Source organism: Henckelia pumila, chromosome 1, assembly GCF_033568475.1.
Source record: "Henckelia pumila isolate YLH828 chromosome 1, ASM3356847v2, whole genome shotgun sequence".
Classification (NCBI taxonomy): Eukaryota; Viridiplantae; Streptophyta; class Magnoliopsida; order Lamiales; family Gesneriaceae; genus Henckelia; species Henckelia pumila.
This window is the reverse complement of record NC_133120.1, coordinates 87,970,822-87,986,841: the sequence shown is the minus strand read 5'-3', so window position 1 is coordinate 87,986,841 and position 16,020 is coordinate 87,970,822. Positions and strand designations below refer to the sequence as shown.

The following is a 16,020-nucleotide window of genomic DNA, read 5'->3' as shown; positions in this document are numbered from 1 at the left end:
AAACGTTTATCAAAATTTCATATCAATCCAACGGCTAGATATGGAGTTATGAATTTTCCACAAAGGTTGCATAGTACCTATTTCTGCAGAACATGAAGCAAATGATGAAGATTCAACTTCAGAAATTAACTGGGATTGTTTGAGTCATCCAAATCGAATCTCCACTGATCAAATTCATATTTAGGATGTTTTACAACCTCTTTCCAAAATTCAAATCAATCCAACGGATGGATATGGAGATATGAATTTTTCAAATTTGTTGCACAGAACAGGTTTGAAAACTTGATGAAGTGACTTCCGAAAATTACTGGAAATGTTTGACTCGTTAAAATCAAATCTTCACTGTTCAGAATGAAGATCCAGATGTTTTAAAGCTTCAGTTCAAATTTCAGATCAATCCAACGGTTAGATTGGAAGATATAATTTTTCCACAAAATCCGCTCAGTGCTGGAAAAAAGTAGGCAGCGGCGCCGAACACTTTTTGTCACTCCTTGACTTCTTAACACACGCTCCAAGTACTCAAATCAGATTCAAATCTTTGTCAACTATAAATAGAGGCCATCCAAGTTTATTTGGAGACATCACAACTCATCTCTTCTCTCCTTTGAAAGTAATTTTTCACTATCAAAGTGTTTGTGTGATATATTTGAGAGTGTTTGTAAAAATAGTTTGTGAGTTGGTTGTGCTATTGTTGTAAACAAGTGTGAAGCCAAGTGTGTTGTGCTATCGTTGTAAGCACTTGAGTGTGAAGCCAAATGCTTGTGTTGAGGCTATCCTTGGAGCCCTTAAGGCCAAGAGTATTGAGTTGTATCGGCGCGGTGATCGTGTCAAGTTTTACGGCTATCCTTGGAGCCATCAAGGCCAAGACGTTGAAGTGCTAGTGGATCCTTTGTTAATCGATCTTAACCAAGAAGGGGAGACGTAGACGATTTATCGTCGAACTTCCATAAACATATCCTATCTCATTTATCGCTTTATTTCTTTTACGCATTTATTTACCGCATTTATTTTTGATTGCTTTAAGTTTTCCGCTTGCGTATTTGCATAATCGCTTTAAATTGCTAAAGTTGTCAATAGAATCTAAATCCCCCCATTAGATTCTAACAAGCCTTTTAAACCTAAAAACAAATTGTTAAAGTAAAAAGAGATGTATTTATGAGCTTACAAGAGTTTGACTTTGATTTTATCAGTTGTTGCAATAACTACAGTGAAGAGAAAATTTTTATCTGTAAATATTATTATGAATATTGAATATTAATTACTTATAATGCAATATATATTTTAATTTGTCAAATAAAGTTATTATTAATTATTTTCAAAAATTATTAACTTGTAAGGGTAAATTGGTTAAATTTGAAATCTAATAATATTATTTAAATTTTAATATTATATTTAACTTTTGTTACGTGATGATTATATATATATATATATATATATATAGATGTGATCTTTTGTTATATTCGGTTGCCCTCCCTTGATAAAATTTATGTATCCGTCCCTGCTCGTCTCAACCCGTCGAATATATATAACTAAAAATTAGCGGATCGACCCGCTTCGCACTGCCAAATAAATAGGTTGGGTTGATAATTTCACAACCCGCCTAAATAGTGGGTCGTCTCACCCCGCCCTGCCAACTGATTAGTTTTGATGAGTTGCGGGTTGACCAGTCTCGTCGGCCCATTTTAACAACTTTAGATACTAGTCTATCTATTTTGGGTAGTCGTTCATATCTATATTATTAATCAATTTTTTTTTTTTGAAGTCTATTATTAATCAAAATTAAACTATTAAAAATAAGCAATTTCTCCAGCTCTACTGTCTTATTTTCCCATCATACTATTTTAATTTCAAAATTGATAACTTTTTATTTTATAAATTAAAAAAACTTTATTTTTTTATGTTAATTGCATATGTCAGAAGCAGGGGTCTAAATGAATCGAGGTTGTTCGGGAGCTTTTCGAATCGGCCCGATAAATATTTGATTCGTATTTGAACTTATCGAACTCGAGTCGAATCCAAACATGTTTGAACTTTTTTTTTCGAACCAAACTCGAGTCAAAATTATTTTGTTCGATAGTTCTTAAATAGTTCGCGAGCTTTAATATTTTATTAATATAATATAATTATATAATAAATATATATATTTCGAACCTTTTTTGACATTTTGAGTTTTTTGAACCATAATATCCGAACAATAGTTCGAATAGTTCACAAATAATCCGAGCTCGAACCAAAATATTTTATTGTATTTTACTAATTTAAAATTATAATCTTTATTGATTATATATTTATATATATCTAATAAACTATAGTTTTTTTCTCACTTTATTCAATATTATTATCTATCTTTTAAATGAATATTTTTTTTTTCACTTTTTAAAGTCGTTCTAACAATAATATATTGATAGTTAAAATTTCTAACATTTATCTGAGATTTTTTTGACACACTCCCATGAAACAATCTCACTCTCATGAAACAATCTCATCGTGCGACGGATCTTGACCCAGATCCACCATATATATTATGACCCGGCAAACTGTAATCCAACTTCTCAAATTAATTCGAACCCAAACTCTTACTCTGCTTACAAAATTGAAACGAGAAACTCCGATCCGTTGCCTTGCGTTTGATTTAACAGAAAATTTCCCAGCCCATCTCGAATCAAAGAAGCTTCAACCTCTGGTAATTCAACCACCCATTTTAAATTGTTTTGCAAGATTGGTAAAGGTTTTTAGGATTAGTCGATTGATGATTTAATTTTTGTTACGGTGATTTCATGCCCGTGGATTTTTCGCCGCCGCTAATCTCATCGTTCTTCCTCTCCATCGGAATCGTGAAGAACTGTTGAGCTCTGCTATATAATTTTTTTCTTGAATTTTGCGATTTCCGAACTCAGCTTGTGTTGAAAAGTTGAGTACAAGCCCGAGATAGTGATTGGCGAGAGGCATTTGGTTCACGATTGTGATGTGAGTCGAGCCATGGGCTATTTTGTGGAGCCTCCGATCGTGTTGGCTTTGTTTGGAAAGAAGCCTCTCGCTATTAAACTCCATGGTATACTTACGTTTTTAACCTATTTGTTCCTATGAAAATTAGTTGTTATCATTCGATTGTTCTCTTAGAAATATAACTGAAATAATGAAGTGCAGATGGCCAAAGTACCAGTTTATGATTGATACATTCGGATAATAGTGTTGATCAATATAAAAAATAGCTCCTTTTTTATTCAAAGCTGCTGTGTCTCTTTTTGTGGCACCTTAATATGGTTCAAGAAAGATTATGACTGAAAATTTTACCTTTCATAGACTCAAAATTAGCTACAATTAGAATTAGAATTGGTGCAGATTAAAATATATGTCTGTTCAATTATTATCAAGTATTCAAATTGTACTGATCAAGTGCCTTGAGCACGTGTTTATTTGTCTAAATGGTCGATGGATGTTTTGGGTCTCTCAAATCTCATGTTTGTGGCTGTGAGTCTGTGACTGCCATAACTTACACGATTAAGCTATGAAACTCTTATAGTTATTTATTCATTGGTCTGCCAAACTTAGATGTCATTTGACTAAAAGTTTTGGGATATATCTGCAAAGGTAATGTGCATTTGATGGTAAAGAAAAGAATTTTCTGGACATCAATCTTAAGTGCAACCATTTATATGACTGTTAGCTTTATGTGATAGGAAGGAAGCCAAGAGACTGTTGCAACTATGATAAGAATGGCTTTAGGAATGCTCCTCGCCCATATTACTATGGGGCACTCATTTGCCATTTGGTTTTGTTTTCTTTCTCTTACCGTCTTTCTAAGAAATCTGGAACTGCCCGCAGAAGCCGTGTAGCTGAAGTGCATAACTTATCCGAGAGGGTTCAAATTCTTGGATTTCTCATGTACTTTCATTTGGATGCTTCCTACCCATTTTTGTAAAACAGATTTTCATCGTGTTCGACGTGCAGAGAAGGAGGGACAGGATCAACGAGAAGATGAGAGCCTTACAGGAGCTGATCACTCACTCTCACAAGGTAAAAATGCCAAGAATACATGATAACGAGCTATATTTATTCGTGTTTTTAATTTGAATTTCTTGTACAGTCGGATAAAGCATCCATGTTAGATGAGGTGATTGAGTACATGAAGTACCTTCAATCACAAATTCAGGTACAGTTTACTTCCATAAATCGGTTGGCTGAAGTCGTCCTCTATGCCACTAAGATTATGTATGTGTTGTCTTTCATCGCATGTTTTCATCAGTTTATGTGGATGGGAAGTCAAATGGCACAAATGGTACTACCAGGCATTCAAAACTACATGTTTTGGGCAGGAATGGGAATCAGCCCGACTACGACGATTTCTCAAATTCAATATCTCATGTGTTTCCCAAGGCTGCCACAAATCTACCAAGCCATGGCAGTGATCCATGTTGGGATAACGATACTGGGAAAACATGAAAGATTTATTGCAGTGATCCATGTTGGGATATTCCCACCATGTATCAAATGTAATGTCCAAGTTGAATATTTTATATTTTTCGCATTGATATTATGATTATCATTAGACCTTTGAGTTTAAGATTCTATCATTTAAGATATTAGATACAAGTTCTAGGATGTTTATAGGGAAATATATAATTTGCGAAATACATTTTTGATAGACTTTCCTTGTAAAAGTGATAAGACTTTACCCCTTGCTACATGGAATGATATTTTTAACGATCTTGGAAGTTCTTGGTTCTAGTTTAATAGAATGTCATTAAGTCGTCAATGTATTCTCAATTTTTTGCAAAGTAATTTTTTGATATAAAAAGTAATACTTATGCAATGAAAACTAATATTTTTCACATAAAAAATAATATTTTTCACAGGAAAAATAAGATATTTTATGTCAAATTATCATAATTTAAAGTAATATTGTATCATAAAGATTAATATTTTTGATTAAAAAAATAATATTTTTATGTCAAATTAACATACGAGGGAAGTAATATTTTTAACAAAAAAAAGTAATACGTTTGAAAAAAATAATAATAATTTTAACATAAAAAATATTAATATCATGTCAAATAAACATGCATTAATTTTGACATAATATCTAAACGCATGCGTTAGAAGTAATAGTTTTAACAAAATATATATCACCCTTGACAAAAAAAAGTAATACTTTGGGAAAAAAATAATATTTTTTATTTCAAATTAGCATATATTAGAAGTAATACGTTTATCACAAAACTAATACTTTGCACATAAAAAATAATACGTTAGATTAAAAAAAATTATTTTTATGTCAAATTAGCGAACGATGGAATCAATATTTTTAACAGAAAAAATAATATTTTTATCATATAAAATAATACTTTTAAAAGGAAAAATAATATTTTTTTATGATCAATTAACATACATAAGAGGTAATACCTTTAATAGAAAAACTAATATTTTTTTAAAAAAAATGAAATACTTTATATGTAAAATTTGTATACTCTAAAAATAAAAATTTTATCATAAAAATAATAATATTTTTCACAAGAAAATTAATACGTTTTATATCAAATTAACATATTTTAAAAGTAATACGTATAACAGAAAAAATAATATTTTTGATCGAAAAAATAATATTTTTAACAGGAAAAAGGTAATAAATTATTTTATATTTAATCATTCTGATTATAAATATTTAATAGAACGTTGTATGAAGTTAGCGTTTTCATAGTAAGTTACAAATTAAGTCCTCAAGGTATTCTCAATTTTTTACAAAATAATAATTTGATATAAAAAATAATAATTTTGCAATGAAAACTAATATTTTTTTACATAAAACGTGATACCTTTGAGTCGAATAAACATATCTTAGTTTTCTAATCTTTGTTTAGCAGAGGAACCGATGGTAAAAAATATTACTTTTTAGATTCACTTTGATTAAATGGATTCGCAATCAATTTGATGCCTTAAAATGGTACGGTTAAAAAAATGATCATGATAGAATCTCATTAGACGAATTTGCATCTCTTGACGACAAAGCCGGTCCAAAGACAATCTTGTCGCAGATAGGCTTCGCTTCCGTCATGGTACAAATGAAATGTTTCAAATGAACCAGGTTGTGTCTCCATTGACAACTAATAACCCGGTAAATTTATCCATACAACGCATGCCAAGCTTCTTCGCTATCCCTCAAAATCTTTGTTGGGTTTAGCAGCATGATTGTCTCTCGTGAAAAGCTGAGCGACATTAAATTTGCTATATGCTCTCCAGCATCGTATATAACCTGACAAATTTGCACTAGTAAAACAATAAACGTTAAGAAAGAAGGAAGAAATACGAATCAGGTAGAGATGTGTGAGTATTTCGTTTTGTTATTTTTCATTGGTTGCATTGTTGCTTGAACATGTGTATGTATAATACTTGATATAAGGAGTAACGTAAATACTTGTCAAAAGTGGGAAAGAGTAGGTATGCAGAGTAGAGAGCATTTAAAGTCGCCACAAAGATTTCAGGATAGGGTGCGAAGGGAGATTGACAAACGAGAAAATAAGACGTGCAACTTGAAAATTGCATTGTTGTCATTTAAAATTTGAGCATCCATTAAGATTCTTGCTGCCAACTAAAAGTATTTTAATCTAAATCTAAAATTATAAAAAAAATTGAAAACATGAAGTTTACAGCCTAGCTTTTAGCAGTATACAAACAAACAAGCTATGTAAGATACTAAACTCACTGAAACATATCCCAGAACACACTAACCCAAGCATTCTTGCTTGAGCTTAAAAATAACATTGAAGGTACCATCCAATCATTATAGAGAAGAATTTCAGCCTCATCCATGTCCATACTCCATAGGCATTGCAATATGCTACTCTTTTAACTTTTTACTAAATTTACTAAACTAATTTTAGCAAATGAATTGTCTAAACGTGCGAAAAGAAAATGAGTAATTGAATTCCAACGACATTACCTTATGAGGTTTTCCAGAATCATTCCCTCTACTGGCGCACATAAAATTCTCACCTTCTTAAACCTACACTAAAGAAACAAGAATACCAAGTGACAATCAAGTACTTAAAACTGAATGATTCACACAAAGACCAATTTTTTTCATAGATATTAGAAATTAATTAACATACTGAAAATGTTCGAGGAAGCCGAGGGCGACAGAAATGGAGTTCGACCATGAAATTGCTGTGGATCCACTTACTTCCATCAAGAAAGCTTGACCGACACACACTTTGTTAGAATCACGAGAGAATGAGGAAAATTAGGGAAAAAAAACCAGAAATCGACAAAAAAAAATCAGAAATAGACGAGTCGTTTAATTACCATGAACTTTGAATGAAAGAGGTGGGAGATGAGAAGCCCTTCTCGCTGATGTCGCGCACTAAACCCATGACTTCTGGAAATCTTGTGCCCTAAACAAACCATTTAAGCATGAAATTGAAGATGTTCAAAATCAAAGAATAATTCAAATGCGTGAGAAGGAGCAGAATCGAACGGTGAACTATTTACCCTTGCTGCAAGCGTCGAGGCAGAGGCAAGAAATCCCAAATTTATTTTCCTCAGCAAACAAACCTGTAACGAGTCTAGGGTAGTGTTTGAGAGGGCTTTTTAAAAGTACTTTTCAGCTTTTTATTAACAAAATTTTACAAAATTTTAAACTTTTGTTAACGAACAAGCTGATAAGCGCTTCTAAGAAGCTATCCCAAACACTACCTAGGCCTAAGTGAAGAATCCGCCCAATTTGCCAAGAATATGGATCCGATTGTTAACGTGGGTATTTGAATTTTATAACCGGGTTGACCCGTCTCCTGTGAGACTCACAGGAGAGTTACTCGTCTTTTTATATGCTGACTACTTAATTTTTGGGCAAAAATTTATTATTTTAATTTTAATATTTAAAAAATGTAAAATATTTACTGGTGACGGTGCGGAGGTCGGAGAAATGAGCAGCTCATCGTATCTCCAACTCCGCTTCGCCTTCCTCTTCTCCCTCTCCCTCGCCGGCGGCGCCGCCACCTTCACCAAAAACCGTCTCAATCTCGTTAATGTTGACGCTCTCTCTCCGCCATCGAAGCCCAAAGCCACTGCGTCGGACTTGCTTTCGCTACTGGGCACACCACAGCAGTCTCATTCAGTCAACTCGCAGGTTGCCCAAGACATTTGGTCCTGCTTCAAATTCCTTGCGCCCTTTCCTCCCTATAATGAAACATTAGCAGCTAGGCGATCGCTGAGTTCAAAGATAAGTTTTTCATCGAATCGGAGCGAGGAGGATATCGATTATCTGATTTTGTCGCCGCCGGAGCCAGTATTGGAGCTTGCTCGGCTCGCCGTTGACTCTGGCGCAGACCCGGGGGCTATTCAACGTGCTCTGGACCCAACCATTCTCCCTGTCAGTGCTCCTTCCTTTTTTTGCTCATTAAATTTAGTCTAATGCTTAAAGGTTGCGATTTCAGCTTGTGCATACATGCATTTCAGTTAAGCATCATTGAAAATGTTTATATTTTGACACGATAATTTCCTGGCTTATGAGCAGCGCGGTGATATCATTTCCCCCAGTAAGTGTGAACTTGTAATATTCGCGCCCCTTGATTTATACACCCAAATCTTTCGTTTCCTCCTCTATCCTCCTTTAAATTATGTATGATGGGTGCAATTTGGGAGGTGCTTCATGTGCGTTCTTTAAATTCTCAGGCAATTATATTAATATGTGAAACTTGCTATTGAAGTCTTTTATATGAAGTATTCAAGATGCATCAAGGAGAACATAACTAGTGAAATTTGCGTGAAAACTTTTATGTTTTTAGGACATTTGCAGGTGGCAGTGCAATTTAAAGAGCCCATTGTTAATTTATCTGTTCTGCACTTCTGCTACTTGCAAAGTTACAATTGGGACAAAAACCCCATAAGAGACATTGTTATTTGATTGGTACAGGTTCCTGATGTTGAAGGATCGAACGAAGATCGGTGTGAACTTACCAGAACTCCTTATGGCAGACGTTTTATAAACGAGGTATGTAATATGTTGTTGATAGCTTTTGGTCATTTAAAGTGATCTGGTTTTTCATTTTTCTTTGTTAATGTAGTGTGTTATTTTTGTTTTGTAGGAGTTGAATTCTTATCTTGAGTTTTTGTTCAATATTATTGTCGAGCGGGGTCCTAGTGTAGGGCTGAATGTTTCTTTGAGTCGCTATGACTTGTTCCATGGTCACCTTTTCCTTGCTGCAGATTCTGGAAGGCTTGGTATACTGTAAGTTGGCACATGGAACAATATATATATTTGCAGTCTGTGAACTACTAGTGATATTGATGGTTCAGATTCTTCAGAACCAAACATTTCAGAATTTCAATGCTGTCATTCTTGTTTGCTCAAGTTGGAATTATCTTTGTTAATAGTGCTCCCATGTGGGACGGAAATCATAATAGATTGTTGTTTGGGTTGTGGGACTACTTAAGAAGAATCACAAAGAAATACTGACACAAGGGCTGTTGCCTGTATTTTGGGCTTCTAAGAAAATCACAAGTGTTACGTAGCTGAAATTCATGCCACATTATAGTAATATATCAAATTAAGAGACGATGCCATGCTAACAGAAAGTGGATGCATGCATATTTGTTGAATACTGGCTTATTCATTGTCCCAGAATACAAACATTTACAGGTTTCACGCTAGAGAATATCCTGCATATGACAAAGAAGTTTTTCCATTAAATATGGGCTATTGCCAAGTTGGTAAGTAAATTTCTTTCAAATTTATGAATCAATCATAAAAAAGGATGATACTGGGGGATTTGAGGAAGAGTATTTGATTCTTTTAACTGTGATTTTGAGTGTTCTCAGGGTCTCATGTTGCTTATGATGATTCAATGAATCTGAGAAATATTTTGTGGCTTGCTCCATTGCCAAGTGATTCCACGAGAGCATGGCTGGCACCAGGTATCACTCCTTGTTTGTTATCTTTGCAAAAATTGTTCAATTAGCAGATGCTTTTAATTATTTTCATTGTTGACGAAGTATTAGCATTGATTTCAGAATTATTCTTTAAAATGCTATTTTTTGTACTTAAACATGCAATGACTCTAGTTCATAATTTCATGCTCCTGCAAGACATTTTCGTTGAGGTACTCGAGTAAATGTTGGAACACGACATTATGTATCCATATGACATATTTCTTATCGATATACAAAAAGAGAACTGCAATGGGCTAATCTGAACTGAAGATTTGCTCATAACTTTACGGCATCAAGAGAATTTTCTTTTTCCTTCGAAGATTCCCATCAATGCAAGTAGTTTGAAAATGATCTTGCCTTTCATTTTCTTCGACAGTAATTAAATGCCTTGCGACTTGCGAGTTTGGCTAGAGAAACCTTGATTTTAAAGGGAGAAAAACGGTTTTTTTTTAAGGAACACTTTTTATGATAGACAGTAATGTTTCGATAAAGAAGGTTATTTAAAAAAAAAAAAAAGAAGCCATAAAAATGTGGCTGTTAGAGTTTCAATTTCATCTATTTAAAATATTACAAAACTCTTTCCACTATCGTATCCAAATTAAACACACTTGAAAATTCTGCTTAAAAAATTGATTTGTTTGAGCCAAGCACTTTTTTACTCAAACTAACCCTAACTGGAATTATAACTTTAGTGTTGGATGTCTGGATTCTGTTGTGAAAGGAAACTAATTGAAAACATTATCTTATATCTACTTTAAATTTAAATAATTGGTTGAGTTAGAAATACCTTATAAGCTATCTCATATACTCCTTTTTCCCATTTATTCTCACTGAAGGAGTCCTAGTTGTATTGGATGCACATCCTGAGGGAATCATATACGGAGATCTCATACCCGATTATGTTCAAATTGCAAGGACACTCTATGAAGGTAGCTTTTATCTAGTGGTTCTAATGAAACTATAGAAACGTTCATCTCCGCCTACCATTTCTTGAAATTAATTAAAGAAAACGTAACATGTATACTTTATATTTTGTGACAGATGATTTTGGAGAAGTTGTGGTTGATGTTAACTACCTCAACGTTGGAATCGACGTGCCTAAATTTCAAGTCTTTTTATGCTGATTCCTCCTGCTAGTAAGCTGGAAATCGTTTGCCACTTCAGATTCCCTATAAGCGTAACATCTCTATGCCACCGACGGAAAAACCGAAAAAGAGTTTCTTGTTAATCTATATTACAGAAGCTTGAAAGGGCTGCTTGTTGTGCGGGTGTTATCGAGCCGAGCCGAGCCGAGCTCGAGTAGCACACTACTCGAGCTCGAGCTCATATTTTACTACTCGAGCTCGAGCTCGATCGAGTAGTAAAATATGAGTTTGAGCTCGAGCTCGATTGTAGTTCGAGTACTCGAGCTCGAGCTTGGGCTCGGGCTTTTATATTATATATATATATAAATTAAAAATATATTAATAAATAAATAAATATTATATTATATTATATATATTATAAAATAAATAAATATATAAATATAATAAATAAAGAAAAATTAATTAAATATTATAAATAAATATATAAATATTATAAATTATTTAATATATAAATATAATATTATATTATATATATTATATTTATATTTATATATATTTATATTATTTTTTAATATATATATGTGGCTTATCGAGTAGCTCGTGAGCTACTCGATCATATAGTTTTAAAGCTCGACTCGAGCTCGATTGTATGTTAGAGCTACTCGAACTCGAGCTCGAGTCGAGCTTTGACCTAGCTACTCGCGAGTTGCTCACGAGTAGCTCGGCTCGTTTACACCCCTAGCAAGTACCATGAGCAGTCAAATGAGACAGATATGTACTGTATATTGATTGCACAATATCCAAACAATGGTGCTACTGCTAGTAACTTTTTAGTGGAGTTGAGTGAATGCATCTGAAAAATTATTTCCTCTCAGACAAAGTTTTGTGGCATTATGGTATCTCGGAACAGGGTGGATTCCGCTATAAAAAGAGAGTTGATTGTATTTCTCTTCACATTTACATTATACTTTTCGACGATACTTATATTCTATAATAATCTCATTTTTGGCACTGTTGTAAATATCAACCTCGAGCTTGATTGATGCTAAAAGAATGCGAGCTTTTTTAAATAAAAAAAAATTGATTCAAGAGGTTTTTTAAGCTATTATATTATAATGCATGCGCTTAGTTTTAAAAATTAATGATTTTGTGGCATTTTTTTACTAATACTAATATATCTGACAAAATGTTATGTCTGTGCACGTACTGACGTACATATATGTATATTTTTTGGAACAAAATACCGACGTACATATTATTTGATGATTTCATGTATATATTATTTCATGAAAACTATCGTAAGAAAAATTTTGAAATATATTTAAAATGATTTTTCAAGGTACAGTAGAAGTTGGAGAGAATTAACAAATATGCATTATTCAGAAACTAAAAAAAATTTTGGGCTTTTTTTCTAGACTTGGGCTTGAGACGATCGATCGACTTACTCAACTCATCTCAGCTGCGATTAGGGGTGTTATCGAGCCGAGTCGAGTGCTACTCGAGCTCATATTTTACTACTCGAGCTCGAGTAGTAAAATATGAGCTCGAGCTTTTATATTTTATATATATAAAAATTAAAAATATATTAATAAATAAAAAAATATATTATTATATTATATATATTTTAAAATAAATAAATATATAAATATAATAAATAAAATATATTTAAGTAAATATTATAAATAAATTAATATATAAATATAAATATTATATTATATGTATGTATATATATATATACAGATTTGATATTATGAGCATCCATGATGTGCATTTTTGTGTGCACCGCTGACGTGTCATCCTCTACATCCAATAGGTGAACGCCACATCAGCAGGTGCACACATAAGTGCACATGATAGGTACTCACAATATCAAAACTATATATATATATATATATATATATATATATATATATATATGTGACTTATCGAGTAGCTCGCGAGCTACTCGATCACATAGTTTCAAAGCTCGACTCAAGCTTGATTGTATGCTCGGTCAAATCGAGCTCGAGTCGAGCTTTGACCGAGCTACTCACGAGTAGCTTTACTCGTTTACACCCCTAGCTGCGACTTGACTCGGTAATGAACAGACGCATTTTCTTTTCTTTCTTTTTTTTTCTTTTCTTTTTTATTATAATATGTTTGTTGTTTTCTTTTGAAATTTTTTTGTATCTTTAAATTATAATATATTTATTATAATTGTTAATTATAGGATATTTTTATTTTAAATTTTCATTAATCTGATTATATTATTTTAATAAATTTTTATTTTAAATGTTTATAGATAATTACATCACTTAATTATTCTTTTATAATATTATATTTAATAAATATATAAATTATTGTGTTTATAAATTTTGTGAAATAAATTAATTGTTAAATAAAATAATAAAAAATATTTTGATAATATTTCTTTAGTGTAAAATTTAGAGTTGATGAATTGAAAATAAATTTTATATTTGATCTAAAATTAAATTATACTATATTAAATTTAATATTACACTAAAATAGCGTATAAATTGGATATGACCTTATAATATTTCTTTACAATTGGATATGACCTCATAATTAAAACTAAAGTATTGATGTACGTGTTGCGTATTTGTATAATGTTTTTATAATTAATTTGATTTACATTCAAATAAGAGTAATATCATACTTGTAAAATTATTGAGAGATCAAACTATAATTTAAAATATCGAAAAATTAAAAAATAAACACAAAAAAATAAAATTTTAATATCTATATCACATATGGACAATTTGGATAGGAAAAAAATGGTGTCTAATAGACATTTTTTAATCTATAGGAGAAGATATATTTCTACAGTTTTCATAATATTTAAAATGTTGATATTATTAAATGTATTTTCTAACAACATATATATAAAATTAAAAGTCCGAAAGTTAGTTATTTTGATGCTCTCTTTTTCTTAAACTTTCACTATTTCCTAAGTGAGAGTACTGATAATTGATAAGAAAGCTAGTTTAGTGATGCTAAGCGTAGCTTTAAAAATAAGCCTAGTTTCAATTTAAAAAATAAAAGGATACATAGAGATGATTTGAAATATCTTGGTTTTATAATATAATATTATCAATATTGTATTAAAGTAAAAGTAATTCTTTCACTTTAATTGTGAACTGCATAGCTTTCCACTAATAAATTTGTGTCAGTTTTATCTTTTTAAAATACTAGATAAAATATATTTAGATAATTATGTTAATAAATTTTTTGTTTGATATTTTTGGTAAATCGTGTGTACGCGCGTCGGCTGTAAAGAGGAAATTATACATTATCTTGCCCATATGGCATAGACGAGTTGGTAAGGTTTATGGTGACGTGAGATGAAATTTTTCAGCGTTGCAGATTCGATTTTCGTGTGGAGCATATTCCTCGTGTGGAGCATATTCTTCGCATGAATCAGTGGGCATCTGACTCATGTGGGATAGATTTCTTTCGGGGTCAACCATTTTAAGAAAGAATAACACTCCTGTGAGACGGTCTCATTCGTGAGACGGTCTCATTCGTGAGACGAGTTAACCCTACCCATATTTATATTAATAATTAATATTTTTGACATAAAATATAATAATTTTTAATGGATAACCCATATAAGATATCCGTCTCATAAAAATGACATTTGAGACTGTCTCATAGGAGTTTTTGCCTTTAAAAAAATTATACATTATCTCGGTTTAATGTATAAATTTAAAAAAAAAAAAACAGTCGCATTAATTAATAATCTCTATGAGATAATGACTTTTCTTCACCAGAACTCTCGCTAAAATGAAAAATTAATAACTTGAAAAATCGTAAGAAAATATTATTTTTTGGGAAAGAGTATAAATTTACAAATATCATATTTCTTAATATACTTTTTTCATGACCAGAACTGAATTTTTCATTAAAAAATATGTTTGGATTTGTTTTTTTGATGGAATGTATTTATCGTGCACAACAAATCATATAATGTTTTGTCCGGCACAAATTATTAAGGTTAATCGAGTTTTTACTTTTAAAATAAAATTGATAGTTTGGGTTCTGGCAACGGAATATTATTATAAGTTGAAATCACTCTTAATCAAGACTTGGTCGTTTTTTTGGGACACTGATGATATTAGGTAAAAGATTTGAGACGATAAATTTTGAATTTAAATAAATGTTTGTGCTGAGATGTGATATCACACACGCATCATATGCTTGTATTTTTATTTTCTAATTTTACAGCAAGTCGATTTTACGGATCAATATTATTCATATTAAAATAAAAATAATACATTTAACATAAAAATCATATTTTTTATGAATACAAATAGAATATTCATTTCATAAAATTAATCCAAAAAACTATGTCAAATAAGAGTTTGTGCTAATTTTAAGGGTAACAGCCAACAATACATCCAAAGACCATGTGTTTTTTTTGTGTGTAAATTGCTACCAGCGAATAATTTTTTTTAAAATATAATTATAAGGGCAACTCTGCCTAGAATATAGGACGGCTATAGTCTATACTGTATTATTACGTATACATCGCATCAAAACAAATAGAAACATCGTTTAAAAAAACATTATTTGCATAAAAATTTTATATATATAAATGATTGTATTTATTTAGTTTTATTCATATATCACATGACAATATGTATTTGAAATAAGTAAAAATTAATTTGGTACATGAACTATTGGTTAAAAATCAAATTGGTATACAAAATTTTGTTAATGGCTTAATTGGTACATGTCAACCTGATTTTGACTAAATTATGATGAAGAAAAAGATATAATAGTTTTGTGATACTAACAATTAATTAAAGCAATAATATTGTTTTGTTTCAAAACCAGCTTCATCATTTCAATGTATTAATATTAGTCACGTTCTTTTATAAAATTATTGTGGTTAAATAAATTTTCAATTTTTCTATTTGTTAATTAAAAAACATGTTGTACATTATGACGGAGTTTAATTGATACTTTAATGAGTTTTTCTTATAAATATAATTTGAAACTTTAAATTAAT

General features: G+C 31.3%; 3 protein-coding genes across 7 annotated transcripts; 2 read left to right on the top strand and 1 right to left on the bottom strand.

Moving 5' to 3' along the window:
• Positions 1-2,545: 2,545 nt before the first annotated feature.
• On the top strand, positions 2,546-4,704 carry LOC140875064 (transcription factor PHYTOCHROME INTERACTING FACTOR-LIKE 13-like). 5 transcript variants are annotated; one of them, XM_073278609.1, is made up of 6 exons: positions 2,546-2,683; positions 2,841-3,052; positions 3,681-3,862; positions 3,952-4,017; positions 4,088-4,153; positions 4,247-4,704. In XM_073278609.1, exons 2-6 carry the CDS (start codon positions 2,980-2,982, stop codon positions 4,538-4,540), a joined length of 681 nt encoding a protein of 226 aa, XP_073134710.1. In that variant the 5' UTR covers positions 2,546-2,683; positions 2,841-2,979; the 3' UTR covers positions 4,541-4,704. The 5 variants fall into 5 exon arrangements, 2 of the variants coding, with proteins under 2 accessions (XP_073134710.1, XP_073134708.1); XM_073278607.1 differs by having other exon boundaries at positions 2,546-3,052; XR_012148312.1 differs by lacking the exon at positions 3,681-3,862 and having other exon boundaries at positions 2,546-3,052.
• Positions 4,705-5,873: 1,169 nt separating this feature from the next.
• LOC140875695 (uncharacterized) lies at positions 5,874-7,706 on the bottom strand. The gene is made up of 6 exons (XM_073279466.1): positions 7,690-7,706; positions 7,486-7,559; positions 7,300-7,388; positions 7,107-7,191; positions 6,938-7,005; positions 5,874-6,264 (listed from the first exon to the last, which is right to left on the bottom strand). The coding sequence occupies exons 3-6, from the start codon at positions 7,365-7,367 to the stop codon at positions 6,150-6,152; spliced, it is 336 nt and encodes a 111-aa protein (XP_073135567.1). The 5' UTR covers positions 7,368-7,388; positions 7,486-7,559; positions 7,690-7,706; the 3' UTR covers positions 5,874-6,149.
• A 173-nt stretch (positions 7,707-7,879) lies between these two features.
• LOC140875359 (uncharacterized) lies at positions 7,880-11,413 on the top strand. Its single transcript, XM_073279023.1, has 7 exons — positions 7,880-8,365; positions 8,909-8,986; positions 9,081-9,223; positions 9,635-9,705; positions 9,814-9,909; positions 10,761-10,853; positions 10,966-11,413. The coding sequence occupies exons 1-7, from the start codon at positions 7,919-7,921 to the stop codon at positions 11,046-11,048; spliced, it is 1,011 nt and encodes a 336-aa protein (XP_073135124.1). The 5' UTR covers positions 7,880-7,918; the 3' UTR covers positions 11,049-11,413.
• The last annotated feature ends 4,607 nt before the right edge of the window (positions 11,414-16,020 follow it).

Bases quoted from the DNA above. Each gene is read 5' to 3' on its own strand.
- LOC140875064 (XM_073278609.1), top strand. From the start codon at position 2,980: ATGGGCTATTTTGTGGAGCCTCCGATCGTGTTGGCTTTGTTTGGAAAG. The intron at 3,863-3,951 runs GTTCAAATTCTT...TTCGACGTGCAG, and splicing joins TGCATAACTTATCCGAGAGG to AGAAGGAGGGACAGGATCAA. The intron at 4,154-4,246 runs GTACAGTTTACT...TGTTTTCATCAG, and splicing joins ACCTTCAATCACAAATTCAG to TTTATGTGGATGGGAAGTCA.
- LOC140875695 (XM_073279466.1), bottom strand. From the start codon at position 7,367: ATGGGTTTAGTGCGCGACATCAGCGAGAAGGGCTTCTCATCTCCCACC. The intron at 7,192-7,299 runs GTAATTAAACGA...GTGTCGGTCAAG, and splicing joins TCTTTCATTCAAAGTTCATG to CTTTCTTGATGGAAGTAAGT. The intron at 6,265-6,937 runs GTAATGTCGTTG...TTGTTTTACTAG, and splicing joins ATTCTGGAAAACCTCATAAG to TGCAAATTTGTCAGGTTATA.
- LOC140875359 (XM_073279023.1), top strand. From the start codon at position 7,919: ATGAGCAGCTCATCGTATCTCCAACTCCGCTTCGCCTTCCTCTTCTCC. The intron at 9,706-9,813 runs GTAAGTAAATTT...GAGTGTTCTCAG, and splicing joins TATGGGCTATTGCCAAGTTG to GGTCTCATGTTGCTTATGAT. The intron at 9,910-10,760 runs GTATCACTCCTT...TTCTCACTGAAG, and splicing joins GAGAGCATGGCTGGCACCAG to GAGTCCTAGTTGTATTGGAT.